Raw genomic sequence first — 23,142 nt, forward strand, 5'->3', positions numbered from 1 at the left:
TTTGCCACCCCAAGTGGCAAAAAAAAAAAAAAAAAGAAAAGCCGCGCTCAGCACTTAGGTGGCAGCTCTACCGCTGCCTCTTCATTATTCGGTGGCAATTCGGCGGCAGGTCCTTCCCTCCGAGAGGGACCGAGGGACCTGCCGCCGAAGATCCGGACGTGCCGCTCCTTCCCATTGGCCGCCCCAAGCACCTGCTTGGTGAGCTGGTGCCTGGAGCCGGCCCTGCCAGCAAGCTAGCTTATCTCTGGGCTTCAGCCAGACTTCTCTCACATCAGGAGAAGCAGCACTCTGCTGTTTTTCCTAGGCAGCCTTGGACTGGGCTAGATCTTCTCCTTTTAGCTCTCTATCCATGTCTGACATCTGCTGCAGGTATAGAAAGAAGGGATAAATTGGATCCACAGGCTTTCATTAACCCTCTCATTGCCAGTGTGGGGCCTATCTGCCTAACATGTCCTTATTGTTTCCAAAAATCACAGCATCTAAACCAGGGGTAGGCAACCTATGGCATGCATGCCAAAGGCAGCACGCGAGCTGATTTTCAGTGGCACTCACACTGTCCGGGTCCTGGCCACTGGACCGGGGGGCTCTGCATTTTAATTTAATTTTAAATGAAGCTTCTTAAACATTTTTAAAACCTTATTTACTTTACATACAACAATAGTTTAGTTATATATTATAGACTTATAGAGAGAGACTTGGCTGTCTGAATCTTATTGCCTGCCTACAAAATAGTAGCTGTTGACAGATGGAAACTGTGCTTTTCTTTGAAATATGTAACCTAAAAGAGTTCTCATGGAGCTCCTGGTCTTCAAGACACCAGCTGCTACCACATCAAAGATCTTGGCTGTCATAAATCTTGTTCATCTTTGTTTAATGCTTGATGGGTTCTACCAATGGCCTTGGCCCTGCTCCAAGGATTTTGTGCTCCTCCAGCAATGCACAGAGGGTAAAAAAGGCATGTTCAGAATTCCTGGGCAGTCCTGGGCATAATTTAAGTTGTGCTGGAGACTGAACATGCCCACGGGATTAGAGGAAAGAAAGGTGAAGTAACACCATTTGTGGCAGGGACTTCAGACCCATCAATTCAGCCCTCTTCCTTTAGGTCCTGTACCAAGCATATCTTGGCTTCACCTAAGGATCTATTCCAATGTATTTCAAGTGTCCTGGATTTGTAAGAATGGTATTTATAGGCCTATTAATCAAAAAAGGCCTAAAAGTTTGGTTCTTTTACATACCATTATAACAGAGGAGGCTCTGCATGCAAGGTCAGATCCTAAACTATAATACTCTGCACATCTGCATTTTCCTGCTGTTTTCTAGTCATTTATCATAACTCTGAGAGAGATCCTATCCATGATTTGTATATCATGCTGGAACACATTTGTCATACCCAAATTCCCAAGCCTTGTTGAAATACAGTGGTATTTCTCCAAGCAACTGAGCCATTCATGCATTCAGAAGACAATTCTATTGAATTGCTCTCCCTCACTATGCCAGAAAAGTTACTTTTAACTTTACAAATAGTACAAATGGCAAAAAATAAATTTATAGTATTAAAAATCTTTAAGATTTAATATTGTAAGGTGTTGAGCATCATATAGGTAAGATAATTCATTTAGAAATATACAATCTTTTGTAGTGTTCTTTTAAATATTATTAGTATGCAACACATGCTTTATTAAGAATGCATGTTTTAATGTTCCTTTTTTTCTATCTGTACAGTGTTCCTTTTTTTCTATCTGTACAGTGATCATAGTACTTAAGCATATGAACTATCTATAGTTGTTCTGGAGTTGTGCAATAGTGTACAGTGAATGCAAATTTAATGTACACTAAAAAGATGAATCACTGTAGGAATTGTGTGACACAGGCTGAAACGGTCACTGAAATGATGCCAGTGAAATTACCTGTCATTCTTTGAAAGAAAATAGCATACAAGTTACTTTAAAGATGATAGAAATGGCAATTCTTTGACCAGGTGAAATTCACTGTTCATGGAACTGTTGAAAAGAAACAAGAAGAGGAAATACTGAAGACATTATTCATCTATCATGCCCATTCCAGGTCATCCAGGTGATGTTCCTTTTTCAAAGTGCTCCCATATAGAAAACCAGGGCTTGAAACAATGGGTTTTTTTTCTACCACTGTGGTAAATTGTAAAAAAAAAAATGTGTCCAGTTATATGAGTTCCATGTTCAACTGTAACAGTAAGCTACGTGTCTTGCTCCAAGAGCAGAAACATTCTGCAACTGTCATCATGCACCAGACTTGTGTATGTCTATGTCTACACTTCGAGCTTGAAGGTATAATTTCCAGCTCTAGGAGACATACCTATGGTAGCACTGATCGAGTTTGCGTGCTAAAAATAGTGTAGTGATGGCAGCGCAAGTGACAGGTCTATTTTTACCATACTAATGATTAAAGCTAGCATGGCTGTGTCTCCTCAAACTGGAAATTATACCTTTGAGTTCAGAGTGTAAACATACCCTTAGAAGCATATGTTTCTCTGCCAAATACAATGAAATTGAAGAAATAACGAAAACACATTATCCACAAAGCTTTGTATTTCCTTGCTTTTTCTTTCTTTCTTTCATTCCCCAGTGCAAGTTAGAGTAGCTTCAGGATTGCTGTAACATGGACTGGAAGATAACAGTTCAGAAGGGGCTGCACCACCAGCCAGGATTGCCAAAGTACATTATACTCCAAACTCCTTAGCTGCTGCCTAAGGCAGGTTTAAGTTTGGAGAGATGCAAAGGGGATTTAGTAGTTGAGTATCTAGTCTATATTTTAAAAATGCCTTCCAGGGATTTCATCCTAAATTTGGTAAACAGAATTATGTGTTTTTATAGGTCATTGAAGTTACAGAAACATCTTATGTATTCTTTAGTTAAGACCTCAGAGAAACTACTGAGCTCTAAATTTCCAGAAAGCTGCCCTTTGGTAAGAAAACAGTTGCAAACTTGTCCAGCATATGTTCTATAACAGGGGTTCTCAAACTGGGGATCACAAGGTTATTACATGGGGGGTTGCGAGCTGTCAACCACCACCTCCAACCCTGCTTTGCCTCCAGCATTTATAATAGTGCTAAATATGAAAAAAAGTATTTTTAATTTATTTGGCGGGGAGTCACGGAGGCTTGCTGTGTGAAAGGGGTCACCAATACAAAAATTTGAGAACCACTGTCCTATAAATGCTAATCTGAGTTGGACTGCATACAGATTCAGGGCCTCCAGTTTCTGAATGGAGTAGCACTCACAGCTGGCCACACCGCAACAGAAGCTAAAAAAAGGAGATAATATCAGAGGCACATGGCACACACAGGACCAATGCAGTGCTTCTTGCATCCAACCGCACACTTGGAACTGAAGTATTCTGCATGAAAGCATCTCTTGAAGTGACATCTAGAATTGCACTCTTTCTCACCAGGGGCCCATGTCAATACTTCTACATAGCTGAGCACTTTGAATCATTTTGCTGCTGTTGCTTCTAAAGGAGTCCAAGGCTCTGAAGTTCCTGCCTCTTTGAAAACAGCTTTGACTGTTTACATTCCACAAGGCAGATGCCTGAACCAAAGTGTTCAGATCCAATAGATGTGAAGACAGTTTGAATTTAGAACAATTGGGGGGGGGGAGGATGCAGTAATTAGAGTTATGACTGTGACATATTTTCAGCTACCTAGATTAAAGTTCCCTTTTTTGCTATTTGTCAGTTTTGTCTTGCATATTATAAATGAGAATTATGTGAATGATGTCTTGCAAGGATAGTCTTCCAAAGACAGTCAATCACATGGGATCAATTTATCCTTGTGAAAAATAAATCAAGTTGAAAATTTGCTATTTACCTCAAGCATCAGCAAAGCAGAGATATAATATATCATAACACAGTCTCTAAAGGTTTCTTAAGTGAAGAGGGAAGATAAATATAACACTTTTTAATCAAAGATTAACCAAAGTAAATATAAAAGCTTCTCTGACAGATTTAACCCTTTTGCTACTCACTTTCCCCCTCCCCCACCCTTAATAACCATTTCATTCCTGTATTTTCAATGGAGCTTGAAATAAACATGGCTCTTAGCTTCAGCATCATAGAATGGTATTAGCATAGCTCTGAACTGAGTTGTTAACCTGTATTCTCTTTTTTAGGTCTAGTCCAGTGGTCAAAGTTCTTTTTGATCTAGGTACTAACCACACATTGTTTGTTTTTAAAATTTGGATGGACAAACAACAAAACAGATGCATTTTACCAAGAGGACAATCCTTCAGTTATTATGAATTTTTAGGTCCAAACTCTGACCTCTTAAAGAGTGCTGATTTACATTCCAGGGGATTTTGCTACCTAGATGAATCTCAAATAGGCAACAGTGAATGTTGAAAGTCATATTGTAACAGGTGACTATAACTGGTAAAACTGGTTGCAAATTCCAGCACCAGCTACTTTTATAGGATAATTATGAACTTTAGATTGCAAGTTCTTTAAGACAGGGAATGACTATTTTATCATATGTCTGTATTGTGCTTAGCACAATAGGACACTGATTAGGATATGTAGGTGTTACTACAATACACTATAATAAATAAATAATAATAATAGAATACTTTCCAAAAGAATTGTGAAGTCAGAATGATCTCTAACCACTTGACAAGTCACTAATCACATTCCTGTCCTCAACTTTTTATGCTGAACTTCAGAATATCCTCTTTTTTAGATTCTTAAATTACCTCTTCACAAAATGACCAAATCACACAATTTGAACAATTATGAGGAATTGAGAAGAGAGGAGATCTCACAAGTACACCCTGGCCTTTTGTAGCATTAAGCACTTGAATAAAGAGGTAAAGTAGCTATTTAATAATGGTGACATTTCCTTATTCTTGAAATATATTCTCTGTTATTGCTGAAGGGGCTGAATTCTTATTTTTCTTATGCAAATCGAAGTCATTATATAAAAACCTAAGAGATGAATTAATAGATATTATATAAATATTTGAAAAAATACTTATTGATAACTTAGATGTTTTCTGCATTTTGCAGCTTATGTGTTTAATATTTTTTTTCCTTTTACCAATTTTCCAAATATCCTTATTTCTAGTTCATTTTAATTTTGAAATGTACCTGGATAGGCTGTTTACCTCACTGGTCCTGTTCAGAGGGAAAATAAGAGGAAAAAAAACAGTAAATCCCTGAATGAGTTAAAAATGCCTACTTGGCATGCCCGATCAGTAGATTTGCTGTTATAAGGTAGCAGTGCCTCCACAGGAGGTCCACATAATGAATAAATGAAAATGGGAGGATTTTGCACAATCTGATGAATCTGGCTTGTGGACAGCTGAGATACATCCAATAGTGGTGACATAATCTCATCTATCAGATTAGAAAAGAGATGGTCACTACTGGTGTCATGGTTGGAGAGCAAAATGGAGGAAATGTTCTACGTCCCTGGGCAAAGATGCAGCAGATATCTGATGGGGTCAACCCAATATTTGTGGGGTGGAGCCACCTCCCCCTGGTGGATGAAGGCTAATGAAAGTCCTACAACAGGTGGTTACTGACTCATCCATGGGAGCAGGATAGCCTCATGGCTTTAAGTGTGATTCTATTCTGAAAAATGATCATGTACTGCAGCACCTTCTTACTCAACAGATTATTCTTGTTGTGTATTTAGTCCTATTTGCTTATTTTAGAGATAAAAGTAAATTTCGATAGCTTTATCACATTAGCCATATAGTGAGCTGGATTCGATTCCTTTTTTTATTTAAACAGAATTGTACAAACTGGCCTCCCCTGGTCAAGTGTCAAGAAAAGGCAATTTTCAGTTCTGATCAGGGCTCTACAGGACTCCCACCAATAGACTTTTGCCTGCAAAAGGAAATGGATCAGCACTTTTCTTCATTGCCTTGGGCCGGCCCACCCACTGTTAGGCCATTCTTATCCTCTTCAGAAGTGTCCAAAAAGCAGTTTGTACATGTCTTGACATATTGGTTTTCCGGTTCCTGGAAGACTATGCCATCAAGGTCTTGCAGCCAGGCAGTTAATATGGGCCTAAGTGTTCAGAGGTTTATCCATTATTTAAAAATATTTTCTCGTTTTAAGCATCTCTAACTTTTTAATTTTTTATGGGAGTGTTATTAAGATAAAGGTTGACCAACTTCTGGCACAGCTGAACCTTGCTGGCTTTTTAGACGTGACTCAGTCAGGCTTCAGACAGCGTAATGGCACTGAATAAGTCCTGTTTAATATGGTTGGTTTCCTGCCGGTAATAGGAGAAAAAAACACCTGTTCTTGTTAATTGTGTTTCAACAGTCTTTTATTTTCTTGACTAGAAGTTGGTGACAAGACTGAAGTTCTAGGCAGATGAGGCTGTTCTCAAGTGGCTGTGCTCATTGTGAAGGAGAGGATGCAGAGGATGGTTATTTTCACCTAAAGGGGTCTTCTACAAGGTGCTGTTAGTCTATCCCCCCCGCTGTGCAATAAGCATATGAAGTCACTGTAGGAGCTCTTCTGGAGATAAAGGTATGGACCTACTGTTTGAATAGTGTCCCCAGTATTATTATTAGGCTTTTCTATGGTGCTCATCACTATGTTATCTGAATTTGTCCTCATAACATCCTGTAAAGTAGAGTAGTATCATTATCTCCATTTTACAGATGGAGAATAGTAGCAAAAAGAGATTGAGTGTCTTGCCCAATGTCACAGAAGATGTTTTTGGCAGAGCTGTGAGGAGCCAGAGAAATACTGGAATGAGGAAGAAAAGAGGGTGTATTTGCGGGGAAGATAAAATGACAAGCGAAGGAAGGAGAGTGAGGAAGAAAATGAAAGGGAAGGAGACAATCAGAAGAGAAGAGACCAAAAGGCTGAAAATGAAAGACAGAAAAAAAAGCATAAAGTGATCGACAAAAGCAACAGAGACATACTAAATTACATTTTGAAAAATATATTTAATAGAAAACTGAATGACTATGTTCAAATTAAACAAACAAATATTATGCACGTACAAAAGACTGAATTCCCTAAGAAGCTCCTTTCTACTCTATAACTGTACATAGCAAGACCAAAAATGCCTGGGTGATCTTTTATCTCTGATTCAAAAATGAGAAATATGCTGTTTAAATTTACCAGAAATGTTGTGTGGGGGAGATATCTTGATGGGTGGGACAGAGGATTTTATTCACCCGCTAGCAAATTACTTATTTTATGGATTGTGCAAAAGATATTGCTTGGCCTGCTTGCCTGAACATGCTAGTCCAGCCCTGCCTGTAGGTCCACAAGCTGCCTCCATTTGCTTGAACCAGTCCTGAACTTTCCAGTCAGAAGGCAGCTCCTCAGAATGATTTTTATGTAAGAAATATAAGTTTAAGGTTTTGTATAATTTCTTTTTGTAAATTAGCATCAGTGCTCATAGTAGTAAAAACTGTAATACATTCCTCAATATGGGAAGATTTTTAATGCCCCACAATCCATAGTTAGAAAGAAGAAAGATGTGTAGTCTCTTTCTCGCTGGGTAATTATATAGTCCTTATGTCTGTAATATCTTAAGCCTTGTCTACACAAACAACTAGTTAGCAGCAAGTTGGTGTCCGAATCTACCCTGAACTAGCCTGCTGGAGATTGTGTGGATCCTGCACGTTAACAGTTCATTAATGCACTCTGATTGGTCCTGTTTCAAAGAGGACTAGATCAAAGCACATTAATGAATTGCGAATGTGCATCAGCAGGGTCCATGCAGACAGTTAGTCCAAAGCAGGCTACTGCAGGGAGATTCACACCCCAGCTTGCCACAAAATAAATTTTTATGTAGACAGTCCCTAAGTGCCTGAATTTTCACCTTTCCTACAATCTTTATTTTTCAAATGGGACCCAATGGAATTCAAAGGAATTCATAAATCAAAGAGGATGGAATGTCAGTGCTCCAGGCATCCAAACCAATGCCCATTGCACACAATGGAAATCTTTCCAGAGACTTCAGTAGGAGGTGAATTGGGCTGTAAGGCTGTGAAAAGATATACATACCTTGTCAGACTTATTTAAAAGATAACATGGAATAATGATAGAAATCCTGACACTGTGTTTTATTGATACTGTGTCTTTTGAAAACTACCAATATAATTACAGATTTGCCTGATTATTTAAGTATTTGTTGTTATAAGAGCATACATAAAGAGAACACATTAACCCAGAAACTATTAAATTGCCAAGAAAGTCTTTAGTAGAGGAAAAGGATTTTTGCTTCTACTGTATTTTTAGGAGTATGATACTGTATAATTATGCCATTTTAGTAATTTAAGACAAACTATATTGTACACTTTCTCTAAAATGTTAATTCAAATCTATAATCTAATCAAATAATTATTTGAAATAAAGAATAATTAACATGGAGGACTGAGTAGGGTGACCAGATAGGAAGTGTGAAAGATCGGGACAGGGGATGAGGGGGTAATAGGAGACTATTAAAGAAAAAAACCCAAAAATTAGGACTGTTCCTATAAAATCGGGACATCTGATCATCCTAGGAGTGAGGACAATTTTTTTCCCAGGAAACTTGGGCTCTTTAATAAACAAAGTTTACCTTTTCAATTTGGTCCTGTGTTGCAATAATCTCATAGCCATCCTGCCCAGAGCAATTCTTAAACACCAAAATCCTGAATGAGGACTTCTCAATAAGCTTCTTCATGCGATTGGAAAGGACAGGCTTGGTTTTCCTTCTCTTGGCACCAGTAGGAAGAACCAGACCATTCATCGTCCAAGTTACTTTCTTCATTAATGACAGATGGTCTGGAAGAAAAGAGGAAAAAAAAGTAAAGTAAATATTTGGCTTCAAAATTAAAAATGGACACATCATGCTCCCCTTTCCCTATTATATTAATAATACACACTGGCCTGTCTCCATGTAGATGCTGGTAATTTCTAAAATACTACCACATGCTTCCCGCTAACCATGACATAAGCTGTAGCAAGCTGTCTCCACTGATAGCCTGCATAAATCATCATTCCTGAAGGGAACAGATGTTCAGGGTATGAAAGAGTAATACCACAATTTAGTCATAATTAAAATTCACCCTTAACATGCTTCTATCACCGACCAGAGAGGAGTATTTAGCTTTTCACCTACAAAAAAAACTCCTTCCCATCTCTTCTGCTTCAGGAAAATTAAGCCTGTTCCTTAACTTGTACAATGTTTGAGTTCCACCTCTGAGATTGCATCCCACAAAGGATGCTATTTTTCCTCCTTAACAGTTGATTTCCTTGCATGCTTAAAAGGATGACCTCTACCTAGTGCCACAGAACAGAATATATTTGCAACTACATGTAAAAGCTTGAACCCTCACTGGTGTTGCCATACAGGAAAGTAAATTGTAGAAAATATGTTGCTACAGATTAAAACCAGGCCAGTAAACACACTGTTTTTGTCAGTAATAGTTTAGACTCATCTACACATTTTCAAAAAGAGAGTTCAGGGACTAAGCCATTTAACTCCCATTGATGTTAATGAGAGCTGCGTTACTAAATCACCACATATCACTTTGAAAATATAAGGATCACATTGCCATTATTAGTGCTGGATAACATGTTAAGTGAATGCCATTGTTCTTTCTTTCTTTGGAGAGTGGGTTTCAATTCACAAATCTTTAACATCATGTGCATTAGAGTTATTCCATTATGGAATATATAGAGCATGTCAACATGTTTGTTTTCATTAAAATTACAATAATAAATTGGCAGTGCTTCTTGCTGCAACCTGCATTTGTTCTAGAAGGACACTCTCTCTTTTGTCCCTCAAGGACATAGCTATTTACAGTGCAGCTGGAAAGATCCTCATTTATTCAGGGGCTTCGTTTCCCAAATAAATATCCTCAGTGGGTACCTGTCCATAGAAACTCAACTGCTCCAATTCTGTAGTATGGGCCAGATCCTCAGCCAGTTTACATGGGGTTGACGCTGTTGACTTCTGTAGAGCTACACTGATTTACAGCCACTGAGGATCTGATTCTATAAAACCATCTCGTCGGCAACCTTTCAGAAGTGGTGGGCCGAGTCTTCATTTATTCACTCTGATTTAAGGTTTCGCGTGCCAGTAATACATTTTAACGTTTTTAGAAGGTCTCTATCTATGTCTATAATATATAACTAAACTATTGTTGTATGTAAAGTAAATAAGGTTTTAAAAATGTTTAAGAAGTTTCATTTAAAATTAAATTAAAATGCAGAGGCCCCTGGACCTGAGTGCCACTGAAAATCAGCTTGCGTGCCGCCTTCGGCACGCGTGCCATAGGTTGCCTACCTCTGATCTAATCTAATGGTGGTCAGTGGGTGGCATTTTGGAATGTTTGTTCTCAGCCTAGAAGTGAATTTCATTTTTTAAAGTCTTTGCACTTCTGAGCAGTTTCTATTTTCTGCCTCACATTAATATCCTCCCTCCCCTTAGGAGGTTCTTTACATTTCTGGCAGAACTCATGAATTTCCTGTTTTTCCCACTTTTAAAACAGCCATCCTTAAGGCACACACAGCAACTCACATTGAGAAGTGGGATAGTCTTGGGCCTTTTGTTGTCACTGAAAATCCATCCAGATGAGCACATGCACATGCTCTGAACTTGTTAGATGCTTACTGCTATATCTCCCAACACTCCATCTGCTGCGAGTAGGCCCAAGCCCCACAGCACTAGCCCCTTCATGCCAAATGCACTGAGCATGCTCCAACCCCATGGAGCTATATAAATGCCAACTACACTCAGACTCTTACAGGGTGGACATAGAGCAAGAATTCCAGATAGGACATAGATGAATCATCAAGTGGCTCCCATCCCTTCAGCCGAGGGGAAGGTGTGCTGTGTTGGAGGCAGAAGGAGACCTTCCCCTGAAATTCTGTGCACTTCAAAGCCCTTATTATTGAGCAAGACCTCATACTCCTACTTTAGGAGGCAGTCAAGTATCACTCCTCCCTGAAAATGGCAGCCACTTCCCAACCACCCCTTCATGGTCTGAGGTCATTCTGCAGGCACAGCTTCCCTTTTCCTCATCTTCAACTCAGAGCCCTTTAAATCAAACTACACCTCTACCCCTATATAACGTGACCTGATATAACATGAATTCAGATATAACGCGGTAAAGCAGAGCTCCGGGGGTCCGGGGCTGCACACACTGGCGGATCAAAGCAAGTTCGATATAACGTGGTTTCACCTATAACGCGGTAAGATTTTTTGGCTCCCGACAGGGCCGGCTCTAGACCCCAGCGCGGCAAGCACGCGCGTGGGGCGGCCCTTTCCCGGGGGGGCGGCAGGCTGGGCCAGCGGACCTGCCGCAGTCATGCCTGCGGGAGGTCCACCGGAGCCCCGGGACGACCGGACCTGCCGCAGGCATGACTGCGGAGGGGGCGCTCGTCCCGCGGCTCCAGTGGACCTCCCGCAGGCATGACTGCGGACGGTTCGCTGGTCCCGCGGCTCGGCTGGACCTCCCGCAGGCATGCCTGCGGCAGCTCAAGTGGAGCCGCCGGATCTGCGAACCGTCCGCAGCTGCGGGAGGTCCAGCCAAGCCGCGCGACCAGCGGACCCTCGGCAGTCATGCCCGCGGGATGTTCGCTGCTCCCCCGGCTCCAAGGCGCCTCCCGTGCATGACTGCTTGGGGCAGCCAAAAAGGTAGAGCCGCCCCTGGCTCCCGAGGACAGCATTATATCGGGGTAGAGGTGTACCAACACTCTTTCTGGTTCAGCCATGCCCTTCCTTGGGGTTTGATCTATTAAAATAACAAAATTATTCCCAAATAAAGTCCTCCAATTTCCACCAACTGCATACTCCCACTGAGGATCTCTCATTCTTCCCCCACCTTGAGCTTTTTCCCTGAAGACTCAGGGCTCCCTGCTGGCACCTATTCACGCTCAGCAAATTTTTGTAATCTCTCTTTCATAGAATCATAGAATCATAGGCTTTAAGATCAGAAGGGACCATTATGATCATCTAGTCTGACCTCCTGCATAATGCAGGCCACAGAATCTCACCCACCCACTCCTGTATCAAACCTGTGTCTGAGCCATTGAAGTCCTCAAATCATGGTTTAAAGACTTCAAGGTGCAGAGAATCTTCCAGCAAGTGACCCATGCCCCACGCTGCAGAGGAAGGCGAAAACCTCCAGGGCTTCTGCCAATCTGCCCTGGAGGAAAATTCCTTCCCGACCCCAAATATGGCGATCAGCTAAACTCTGAGCATGTGGGCAAGACTCACCAGCCAGACACCCAGGAAAGAATTCTCTGTAGTAACTCAGATCCCACCCCATCTAACATCCCATCACAAGCCACTGGGCATACTTACCGCTAGTAGTCAAAGACGAATTAATTGCTAAAATTAGGCTATCCCATTATACCATCCCCTCCATAAACTTATCAAGCTTAGTCTTGAAGCCAGATATGTCTTTTGCCCCCACTACTCCGTTGGAAGGCTGTTCCAGAACTTCACTCCTATAATGGTTAGAAACCTTCATCTAATTTCAAGTCTAAACTTCCTGATAGCCAGTTTATATCCATTTGTTCTTGTGTCCACATTGGTACTGAGCTTAAATAATTTCTCTCCCTCCCTGGTATTTATTCCTCTGATATATTTATAAAGAGCAATCATATCTCCCCTCAGCCTTCTTTTGGTTAGGCTAAACAAGCCAAGCTCTTTGAGTATCCTTTCATATGACAGGTTTTCCATTCCTCAGATCATCCTAGTAGCCCTTCTCTGAATCTGTTCCTGTTTGAATTCATCCTTCTTAAACATGGGAGACCAGACCTGCACACAGTATTCCAGATGGGGTCTCACCATTGCCTTGTTTAACGGAACTAACACCTCATTATCTTTACTGGAAATACCTCGCCTGATGCATCCCAAGACCGCATTAGCTTTTTTAATGGCCATATCACATTGGCGTCTCATAGTCATCCTGTGATCAATCAATTCTCCGAGGTCCTTCTCCTCCTCTGTTACTTCCAACTGATGCCTCCCCAGCTTATAACAATAGTTCTTGTTACTAATCCCTAAATGTATGACCTTGAACTTTTCACTATTAAATTTCATCCTATTACTATTACTCCAGTTTACAAGGTCATCCAGATCTTCCTGTATGATATCCCCGTCCTTCTCTGTATTGGCTTTGTGTTATCTGCAAACTTTAGTAGCACATTCCCACTTTTTGTGCCAAAGTCAGTAATAAAAAGATTAAATAAGATCGGTCCCAAAACAGATCTCTGAGGAACTCCACTAGTAACCTCCCTCCAGCCTGACAATTCACCTTTCAGTATGACCTGTTGTAGTCTCCCCTTTAACCAGTTCCTTATCCACCTTTCAATTTTCGTATTGATCCCCATCTTTTCCAATTTAGCTAGATCCACTGTGTTTCCTTTGTCTAAAAAATCTGTTACCTTCTCAAAAAAGGAGATCAGGTTGGTTTGGCATGATTTATCTTTTGTAAAACCATGTTGTATTTTGTCCCAATTACCATTGACCTCAATGTCCTTGACTACTTTTTCCTTCAAATTTTTTTCCAAGACCTTGCATACTACAGATGTCAAACTGACAGGCCTGTAGTTGCCCGGATCACTTTTTTTTTCCTTTCTTAAATATAGGAACTATGTTAGCGATTCTTCAGTCATACGGTACAACCCCTGAGTTTACTGATTCATTAAAAATTCTTGCTAATGGGCTTGCAATTTCATGTGCCAGTTCCTTTAATATTCTTGGATGAAGATTATCTGGGCCCCCTGATTTTGCCCCATTAAGCTGTTCAAGTTTGGCTTCCACCTTGGATGTGGTAATATCTACCTCCATATCCTCATTCCTATTTGTCATCCTACCATTATCCCTAAGCTCCTCGTTAGCCTCATTAAAGACTGAGGCAAAGTATTGTTTAGATATTGGGTCATGCCTAGATTATCCTTAACCTCCACTCCATCCTCAGTGTTTAGCGGTCCCACTTCTTCTTTCTTTGTTTTCTTCTTATTTATATGGCTATAGAACCTTTTACTATTGGTTTTAATTCCCTTTGCAAGGTCCAACTCTACATGGCTTTTGGCCTTTCTAACTTTATTCCTACATGTTCTGATCTCAATAAGGTAACTTTCCTTGCTGACCACTTCCATCTTCCATTCCTTGTAGGCTTTCTGGTTTTTCTTAATCACCTCTCTGAGATGCTTGCTGATCCAGCTTGGTCTACAACTCCTGCCTATGAATGTTTTCCCCTTTCTTGGGATGCAGACTTCTGCAACTTTGACTTGAAATAAGTCCAGGCTTCCTACACCTTTAGATCCACAAGTTCTTCAATCCAATCCACTTCCCTAACTAATTTCCTTAATTCTTTAAAGTTAGCCCTTTTGAAATAAAAAACCCTAGTCACAGATCTATTTTTGTTTATCCTTCCATTCAGTTTGAACTGAATTAGCTCATGATCGCTCAGACCAAGGTTGTCCCCTACAACAATTTCTTCTATGAGGTCCTCACTACTCACCAAAACCAAATCTAAAATGGCATCCCTTCTTGTTGGTTCAGCAACTACTTGGTGATGGAATCCATCAGCTATCACATCTAAGAAAATCTAAGCCCTATTATTATTACTAGCACTTGTCCACCAGTTTATATCTGGGAAGCTAAAGTCTCCCATGATCACACAATTCCCATTAATGTTTACTTCATGAAAAACATTAAAAAGTTCTCTATACATATCCAAATCAGATCCTGGCGGTCTATAGCACACCCCAGGCACTATCTCAGGGGAGGCTCTAGTAGCTTTCTTCCCCAATGTGATTTTTGCCCAGACTGACTCTGTCTTATCCATTCCATCCCTTCTTATTTCTTTACAGTCTACCTCATCATTGATATACAATGCTACTCCACCACCTTTGCCTTTATTTCTGTCTTTCCTAAACATCACATAGTCTTCAATACCTGTACTCCAGTCATGACTACTATTCCACCATGTTTCTGTTATCCCTATAATATCCGGTTTCACTTCCTGCACCAGTAACTCTAGTTCCTCCATTTTGTTACCTAGGCTCCTCACATTGGTGTACAAACAATGTACTGAGGAGTCCCTTTTCTCTGCAGCTTCCTTCTCCTCTTTATAGGAAAATTAGCTCCTCCACATCCAACTGGCTCTAGTCATTAAACCCCATAGGTGTTTAACTATTAAACCTCATCCCAGGTGTGGCAGGCAGGGCTAATTGTACATAGTTGGCCAGCTTCAGGCCTCTGGCCCTTAAAGGGGTAGGCCACCCCACATCCCATTTTACAAATGGAGTACCTGAGTACACGGTCTTCCAGAAAAAACAGTAACCATGGTTCTGTGATATGTGTTATCTACATGGATTCCACTTGTGGTGCACATGAGCCCTGTGCATGAAAGGTCAGATTATTTTGGCTAGCAGTGTCCATTAGTGGCACATCCTGGATGCCTTTGTGTTCCCTCCACCTGAGGGCAAAAAGGATGGAGCAAGCCCAATTGTCCTTCAGTTCCTTCAGCAATACAGAATTCAGATGGAACAGAACTCTGTAGGACAGCATGCAAATAGTTGATGAGGTTATCATCGATTTAAATGTCTCCTGTGATATATAAGCTGTTACTGATGTGGAATCTAACAGAGCCCCTGTGAGTACTATTCTCTAAGTCAGCAACAGTGCTTAACTTTTCTTTGTTGATCTTGAGACTTAGTGTGGTAAAAAGATGTTGGATTACCTGCTACAGTGATCTTTCTCAAATGAGCCAATTGTCAAGGTATGGATATACCTGGATCCCTTGTCTCCCTAGGTGAGCTCAGAGCTGCCATGACTACCAAGCACTTGGTGAGTACCCTTGTTGCCAGGGCCGGCTCTACTGTTTTCGCCGCCCCCAAGCAGCGCGCCAAATTGCTGCCGCCACGGAAATGCACATGCCGCCCTAACGGCACACGGACTGCCCCCGCCGTCTGCGGCAGCAATTCGGCATGCTGCTTGGGGGCAAAAACACACGGACTGCCACCCCTTGCAGATTGCCACCCCAAGCACCTGCTTGGAATGCAGGTGCCTGGAGCCGGTCCTGCTTGTTGCTGCTGAAAGACCAAAGGACAGAACTCTGTATTGAGACTGGGATACTCCCTCTTGGAATCTGAGATATTGCCTGTGTGCCAGCTGTATCAGTATGTAAAATTATATGCCTTGCAGACTGAGATCTGCGAACCAGTCCTTTGGAATTTACCAAAGGGATTATGGAGGCCAGTTTTACCATCTTGAATTTGAAATTGTGGATGAATCTGTTGAATCTCTTCCTTCTTCAGAATTAGAAAATAAAGTGAGTAAAAACCCCTTCCTCTGAACTTCAGGGGCACTTCTTCCACTGCTCAGACATTTAGAAGCAAATCCACTTCTTGCTTTAACTGTATTTTGTATGAAGGATATCTGGAGAAGGGAAGGGAAAGGCCACAGGAAAGGACTGAAATTGAATGGAATACCCCACGTTAATAATCGCTAAAACCTAGCGGCTTGAGGTCATTTGATTCCAGGTATCTCAAAAATAAAAAAGGTGGTTGCCAATGGGGCTGGAGGGGAGGGTATAGTTCTTCCAAAGATTCTTTTGGCTCTCAACAATGGCATCAAACTTGCTGCCAGGTGAGGGACGCAGGGTATGCTGTACTGAAGGAAGAGGCAAATGGCCTTCTGCATTGGAATTTCTGCTTCTTTCTTAGCAGCTCTGATAATCTTTGTGGGTTATAACAATACATGAAAGTCTTTTGTCTAGAGTGAGTTTTCTTCTAGGCCTATTTTCTCCTAGGGGCTAGCAGGTAGACTCCCAAGGAATGGAGACCAGCTCTCAAATCTTTCAGAGAGTGCAGAGCTTCATCAGTTCCTTCACTAAAACATGTCACAACCTTCAAATGGAAGGTCCTCAATTGTTGTCTCCTTCAGTATTTCTGAAGATTTAGCCAAGAAGTCCCTATATATAGTGATGAAGGTGCCCACTGAGCATGCTGCAATATTGGAGGCACCTTTAATACAGCCTGCAGTAAAGTATCAGCTACCAAATATCCCTCAGGTTCAACAGACTTTAGTTCCTCCTTATGTTCTTGAGGGAGTTTCACAATAAACTATGATACCTTGTCCCAATGAAGGTAATTATATTTTTACAGGAACACCTGGTAATTTGCAATATGACTCTCCAAATGTGATGATGAGTAATTTTTCCTTCCAAATAACCCTAATATTTTTTGGATCTTTGTCTCTTGGAGTCATTTTGGGGGGGTTCCACTATCTCGACATTTCATGCACTCCCACTGCTATTAGAGAACCAAGAACTAGTTGGGTGTAAAAATATTCAAACACACTTGAAGGGACGTGATAATACTTATCAGCCTTTTTTAATGGATAAGTGCCACAGATGCTAGAGTATGCCATAAATATTTTGCCAGTTCTGATAGCTCCTTGTTAATTGGCATGTCAAGCCTTCCATGCATGTAAGAGTGAAAAATGTCCAGTAGTTTGTGTGATTTTTCCTGCACTACCTCCACAGAGATTTCTGAAGTGTCTGCCATGCTACACAAAAGTTTCAGAAATGTTTTTAAATTGTTTGGCTGAGTGGAATTGGAGGTAACTACTGCCTTATCTAGTGATAAAGAGGAGATCAAAGCTGGAATCAAATTATCTTCCTACCCCACATTCTGTAGCCCATGCTGTGTAGTCTGTAGCAAAAGGTACAGAAGAAAAGGTATCAACATACTGTCAGTTGATCTGAGCTACCAGGTAAGCTCCTTTTTTCCCCAAGGTCAGGAGTGTGAGGGCACAAATTTTCTGAATATGTCTTTCCATAGGTGCTGACTCCGTGGGTGCTCTGGGGCTGGAACACCCCCAGGGAAAAAATGGTGGGTGTTGAGCACCCACTGGCAGCCCCCCTACCAGAACCTCTCCCTTCCCCAGCACCTCCTGCCTGCTGGCGGGCCCCATAGATCCGCGCCTCCTCCTCCCTCACCATGCGTCCCGCCTGCTGCGAACAGCTGTTTTGCTGCATACAGGAGGCTGGGAGGGAAGGGGAAGGAGCGAGTATGTGGTGTGCTCATGGGAGGAGCGGAACTGGGCAGGAAGAGGCGGGCTAAGGGTGGAATGGGGGCAAGAAGAGGCCTTGAGGAAGGGGTGGAGTGGGAGCGGGGCCTGGGGCAGAGCACCCCCCCGCACTTTTGAAAGTCAGCACCTATGTGTCTTTCAATGTTTTATTGAAGCGGTCCACAAGCCTGTCAGTCTGAGGGTGATGCATGGACATCTTTAAGCCCTTGATTATTAAGACGTCACACAATTCCCCCCTTAATTTTTATGGTCAGACAGTATCTCTTTTGGTATCCCTAATAACAATATATGGAGATATACCTATCTCATAGAGCTGGAAGGGACCCTGAAGGTCATTGAGTCCAGCCCCCTGCCTTCACTAGCAGGACCAAGTACTGATTTTTGCCACAGATCCCTAAGTGGCCCCCTCAAGGACTGAGCTCACAACCCTGGGTTTAGCAGGCCAATGCTCAAACCACTGAGCTATCCCTCCCCCCAGGTAGCTATACCTATCCATTTAAAGATTTTCATCAGTATAGTGGCAATGTTAGCACAGTGATTGAATGAAGGGGGATGGCCTCTGGGTACCACATGGTGTAATCCATTATCACCGGGATGTCTGGTACCCGGCTGCACACTTTTCCAAGGGTCCAACCAGGTCTAAATCTGGAAGGGTATTCTGACCATCAGGGTGGGGGGGGGGGAATAACAGAGCCTTTGGGGTCCTTTTTGGTCTAGTCCATTGGCATTTGGGGCATGGTGTGCAGTAGTCCTTGACCTGCTGTGTACCTACAGCCAGTAAAATTTGAGGATTACCCTTTTGAGGGTCTTCTCTCACCCTAAGTGTCCTCCAGAAGGTACCACATGTGTAAACTGTAAGACTCTCTGGCAGAATTTGTTTGGGACTAAAAGTTGTACTTGTGTTTTCCCAGTTTGGGAATCTTTTTGCTATCCAGTATAGCTTCTCTTCCCTGAGTTCAAAGCGGGGCCACTGCCCCATCAATTGCATTTATACTGGTGAGTTATTCATATGACCTTCTTAGTGTCAGGTCATCTCTTTGTTTGCTTATAAAATCTACATATGCCATTAGTATGTCCAAATCAGGAGAAGGTAAGGTGTTCTGTTTCCCCTGTTGTGAGGGGAGCCACAGTTCCTGTTGGGAGGTCTCTTCTTCAGGATCCTCTGTCTCTCTGACCCCTGTTAGCTTTCTGTGTTTTTGTAGTTCAAGGGCTCCTCCTTGAGGGCCATTCCTTTTCACAGGTTCATCACTCCATGATTTTATGAGCTCTCCAAAAAATTCCCAATCCCAACATAAAATCACCAGGTAGGACCACGGGGGCCCACACCTGTTCGTACTTTTTCTGTGCAGCTTCCTATAGTGAATTGTACCTCCCTTGTGGGATAAGGGCGTACATCACTATGCATGCACTAGACGCAGATGGTTTCCCTTGGGTTATCGCCAAGTCCTGCTAATTGTTCTCAGATCAGCTTTTGGCTGCACCTAAGTCTATTAGGGCTGGCAATTCTACCCCATTGATCCACAGAGGGACTAATACCTTGGCCAGGCCTCTTTTTCTAGCCCTGGTGTTGACCACCCATGCCTGCCCGTAGGAGAAATCCAGGAAGGGGCAGTCACAGCAGAAATGACCTTGTTGCTTGTATGAAAAGCAAGTCCAAATTGAGAGATTTTTTCCACCCCTTGACTGTTCTGGGGGAGGTGTGGTGCTCATGGTGGGTCTTTGGAACCAGTCTCTCCTCCAACCCTTTCCTCCCCTTTGAACCAGGCTTCCAGAGCTTTGTCATAGCTGTGGGCCATCCGGGAGGCCGAACCTGGCATTCAGTGGCCCGGTGGTCATCTCCCTTAATGGCCCCCTGGGATGGGCATCTTCAGTCTTGGGTGTCCTCATTTTTGGGGTTGCAGTCACTAAATAATTTTCTGCTAGCCTGGTTGCCTCAGCCAACATCTGAGGCTGATGTCGCAACACTCACTCTTGCCCTCCAGCTGGGAGCCCCTGCATAAACTGTTCCAGCACCACTTCTTTGGCCACCTGTTTCCCTGTCTGTTTGTTGGGCTGGAGACACTGCCAGCAGTCTTCTCAGGACTCTGGCCATTGCTCATGGTCGGGCTCCCTGTGAAATACTTCCCAATGGAAGTGCTATCAATGGGTTTCCAACATGATACTGAAGGTTTCTAAGATGGCTGCCTTGAGTTTAGCATAGTCCTGGGCTTCTGTGGCATCAAGGTTCCAGTATGCAGCTTAAGCCGTTTCGGTAAGATATGGTGCTAGCAAAACAGCCCAATGTTCAGCTGGCAATCAAGCTGCTGAGGCAACCTGGAAAGCTTTGGAGTCATCCCTCGGCCCTACTTTCATAAGTCTTACTGGGAGGTTTGTAATCATTGTGGGGTTTGGGGCCACCATGTTCGTGCATGTTCCTGGGGTTGTAAAATGGCCACCACATACTGAACCAGGTGTTCTTGCTGTTCTTGCTGTTGCGCTGCCAACTCCCAGATGAGCTGTTGTTACTGCTGCTGTTGTCAGGCAGCCATTTGTTGAATATCTGCTTCTGCAGCTGCAGTTGTTGGGCCACCTGTTTTTATTGGCTGTCCATCAGCCACTTCAACAATTTGCCAATGTCAATTTTTTCTCTTTTTTTCTTTTTTCTTCTCAAGGACTTACAATAGATCCAAGGAATATTACCATGTTCTCCTCTAAGTTGTGATGGTTGGCACTTGATGGAAGCACCACCTAATGGTTAGACAGTCAGTTCCTCAGTGCAGAGTGGTGTTGGTAGGGGAATTTGGGTCCTCCCACTCCAATGGGCTGCAGCCCAAGGCCCTGTGAGGGTTACCAAAGACCAGACACCCAAGAACACCTTGCAGCTGCCCTCCCTGTCCCACTCTATAGACCAACCTTTGAAGTCTGTAACAGAAGATACAGAAGGTATCAACTGCACATTTAGTGGATGAAGTTTTGGTGTCTTCAAAGAGCAAGCCCAGGAGCTTGGTGCTGAGCTGCAGCTCTCCAAGATAAAAATATTAAGATGGGCCGCTCTCATTTCTTTGTCGTCTTTGAGAAGGAGCAACAAATTGAGCCTCTAGTAGGGATTTGCCCCTTCTCCAAGGCAAAAAAGGCACCTTGAGTGCCCATCATTAAGCAGAAGCGCTATATCACAGGAAGGGCAAGTTTTGAATTGTGATGGCTTTCTTTCCACCATAGAGGCTAAATCCTGGTACTGAGGAAGTTCCTAACACTATTATAAAAATAATGAATAGATCTGAAGTGTGAAAGGACTTGATGTTGCTCCAACTGTATTGATACAGTGTACTCTTTTGTGCCTCCTCTACTGTTTCTCTCTCTTAGTTTTCTTCTTTCACTTACTTTTGTGGAATTTAGTAAGCAGCTGACACCTACAATAATTCTAAAAAAATTCTAGTCTGAAAAATAACTTTTTAAAAAATACTAAAAAGAGGATATTGTTTTTTGCTATACTCATTTACATTTATGAAAATTATTAGAATTTTTTAAAGCTACAATATTATAGATGAGAAATACATTGAAAATATATTTGTTATTATGACGCTGCAAAGTAGTTATGGTTTATGATATTAAATATGAAACAGCAAATCAAGTCTTTGCAGCTTGAGATCTGAATTTTCTAAAATCTGAATGCACTGGCAGTAAGAAAACATAATGTTGTATTCAATAATGTCATCTGTCCAAAATACAATTGCCTATGTGCTTAGTAAATACATTATGCCCAGGTCACATTCCTGTGTTCAACTTAAGTTTATAGTCACTCCCTTTTCTTTAAATACTTGTGTTCTTTGTTTCTGCATGTTCTGAAGTGTCATCATTTATTGCCACAGGCACAATGGGTATATTTAACTAATAATGACAGTGGTTGTCATTAGATTTTAAGCTCAATAACACTAGTCTGACATATTATTTGAGGTATGTCTTAATTTCAAATTTGATTAAAATTACAAACATCCCATCTTTTATGCCAATCAAAATATTGTCACCTCCTCTCTTGAACTTGTCTATGAACTCTTCATGTAAATAAGTCCTGACATTTGAACCTGTTTAAAGTGAAGAGTCTTAGGTTGTAAAAATATTTGTATATACTTCTCTTGGAACCACAACACAAAATAGATCAGAGTCTCATCAGTGGGCACAACATTTCACCTAATACAGGGGTCGGCAACCTTTCAGAAGTGGTGTGCCGAGTCTTCATTTATTCACTCTAATTTAAGGTTTCACGTGCCAGTAATACATTTTAACGTTTTTAAAAGGTCTCTTTCTATGAGTCTATAATATATAACTAAACTACACCTTTACCCCGATATAACGCTGTCCTTGGGAGCCAAAAAAACTTACCCACGTTATAGGTAAAACTGTGTTATATCGAACGTGCTTTGATCCACCGGAGCACGCAGCCCCGCCCCCCTCCAAAGCGCTAGTTTACCGCATTATATCCAAATTCGTGTTATATCGGGGTAGAGATGTATTGTTGTATGTAAAGTAAATAAGGGTTAAAATGTTTAAGAAGCTTAATTTAAAATTAAATTAAAATGCAGAGCCCTCCCGGATGGGTGGCCAAGACCCGGGCAGTGTGAGTGCCACAGAAAATCAGCTTGCGTGCCACCTTTGGCACACGTGCCATAGGTTGCCTACCCCACCTAATATGAACTTGGAGGCTCGAACCTACTTATGACTTTTTTCCTAAAAAAAAAGGTAAAACAAGAAATGTTTTAATTATTTTATTTTTATTGGGAAAAGATCACATCTAGTATTTCCTTAGTAAAATAAAAATTAAGTGCTGGTGATGGGACTATTATACACATTGTGGAAGTATGTTGGTGTTCTGGTGTGTCAGTGACTTAATTGTCACAATTTATGGAGGAATTTTAGTGCAGATTTCAAGTTAACAATGGCCAATTTGGGACCTTTGTAGTCAACTATTCAGGTATTGGTTCTGGGCAATGGCATGGTATACCGGAGATGCAAGCCTTGGTGTTTTGCAAAGCTTGAAGACCACCTCATTTACATCATGAAAGGAAAGGGGCAGGGACTCTGGCTATCCAGACAAAATTCCTTAGGTGATGGTAAGGGGA

At 41.9% G+C, this 23,142-nt stretch overlaps 1 protein-coding gene across 4 annotated transcripts in view; it reads right to left on the reverse strand.

Annotated features, from left to right (window-relative positions):
* DCDC1 (doublecortin domain containing 1) overlaps positions 1-23,142 on the reverse strand; it is a 434,351-nt gene that overhangs the window by 361,371 nt on the left and 49,838 nt on the right. For all 4 annotated transcript variants that reach the window (XM_045012463.1, XM_045012462.1, XM_045012461.1 and 1 more), the window contains exon 6: positions 8,564-8,769. In XM_045012463.1, coding sequence (XP_044868398.1) covers positions 8,564-8,769 — 206 coding nt within the window. The remainder of the gene's footprint in view (positions 1-8,563; positions 8,770-23,142) is intronic.

Source organism: Mauremys mutica, chromosome 4 (genome assembly GCF_020497125.1).
Source record: "Mauremys mutica isolate MM-2020 ecotype Southern chromosome 4, ASM2049712v1, whole genome shotgun sequence".
In the NCBI taxonomy this organism is placed as follows: Eukaryota; Metazoa; Chordata; order Testudines; family Geoemydidae; genus Mauremys; species Mauremys mutica.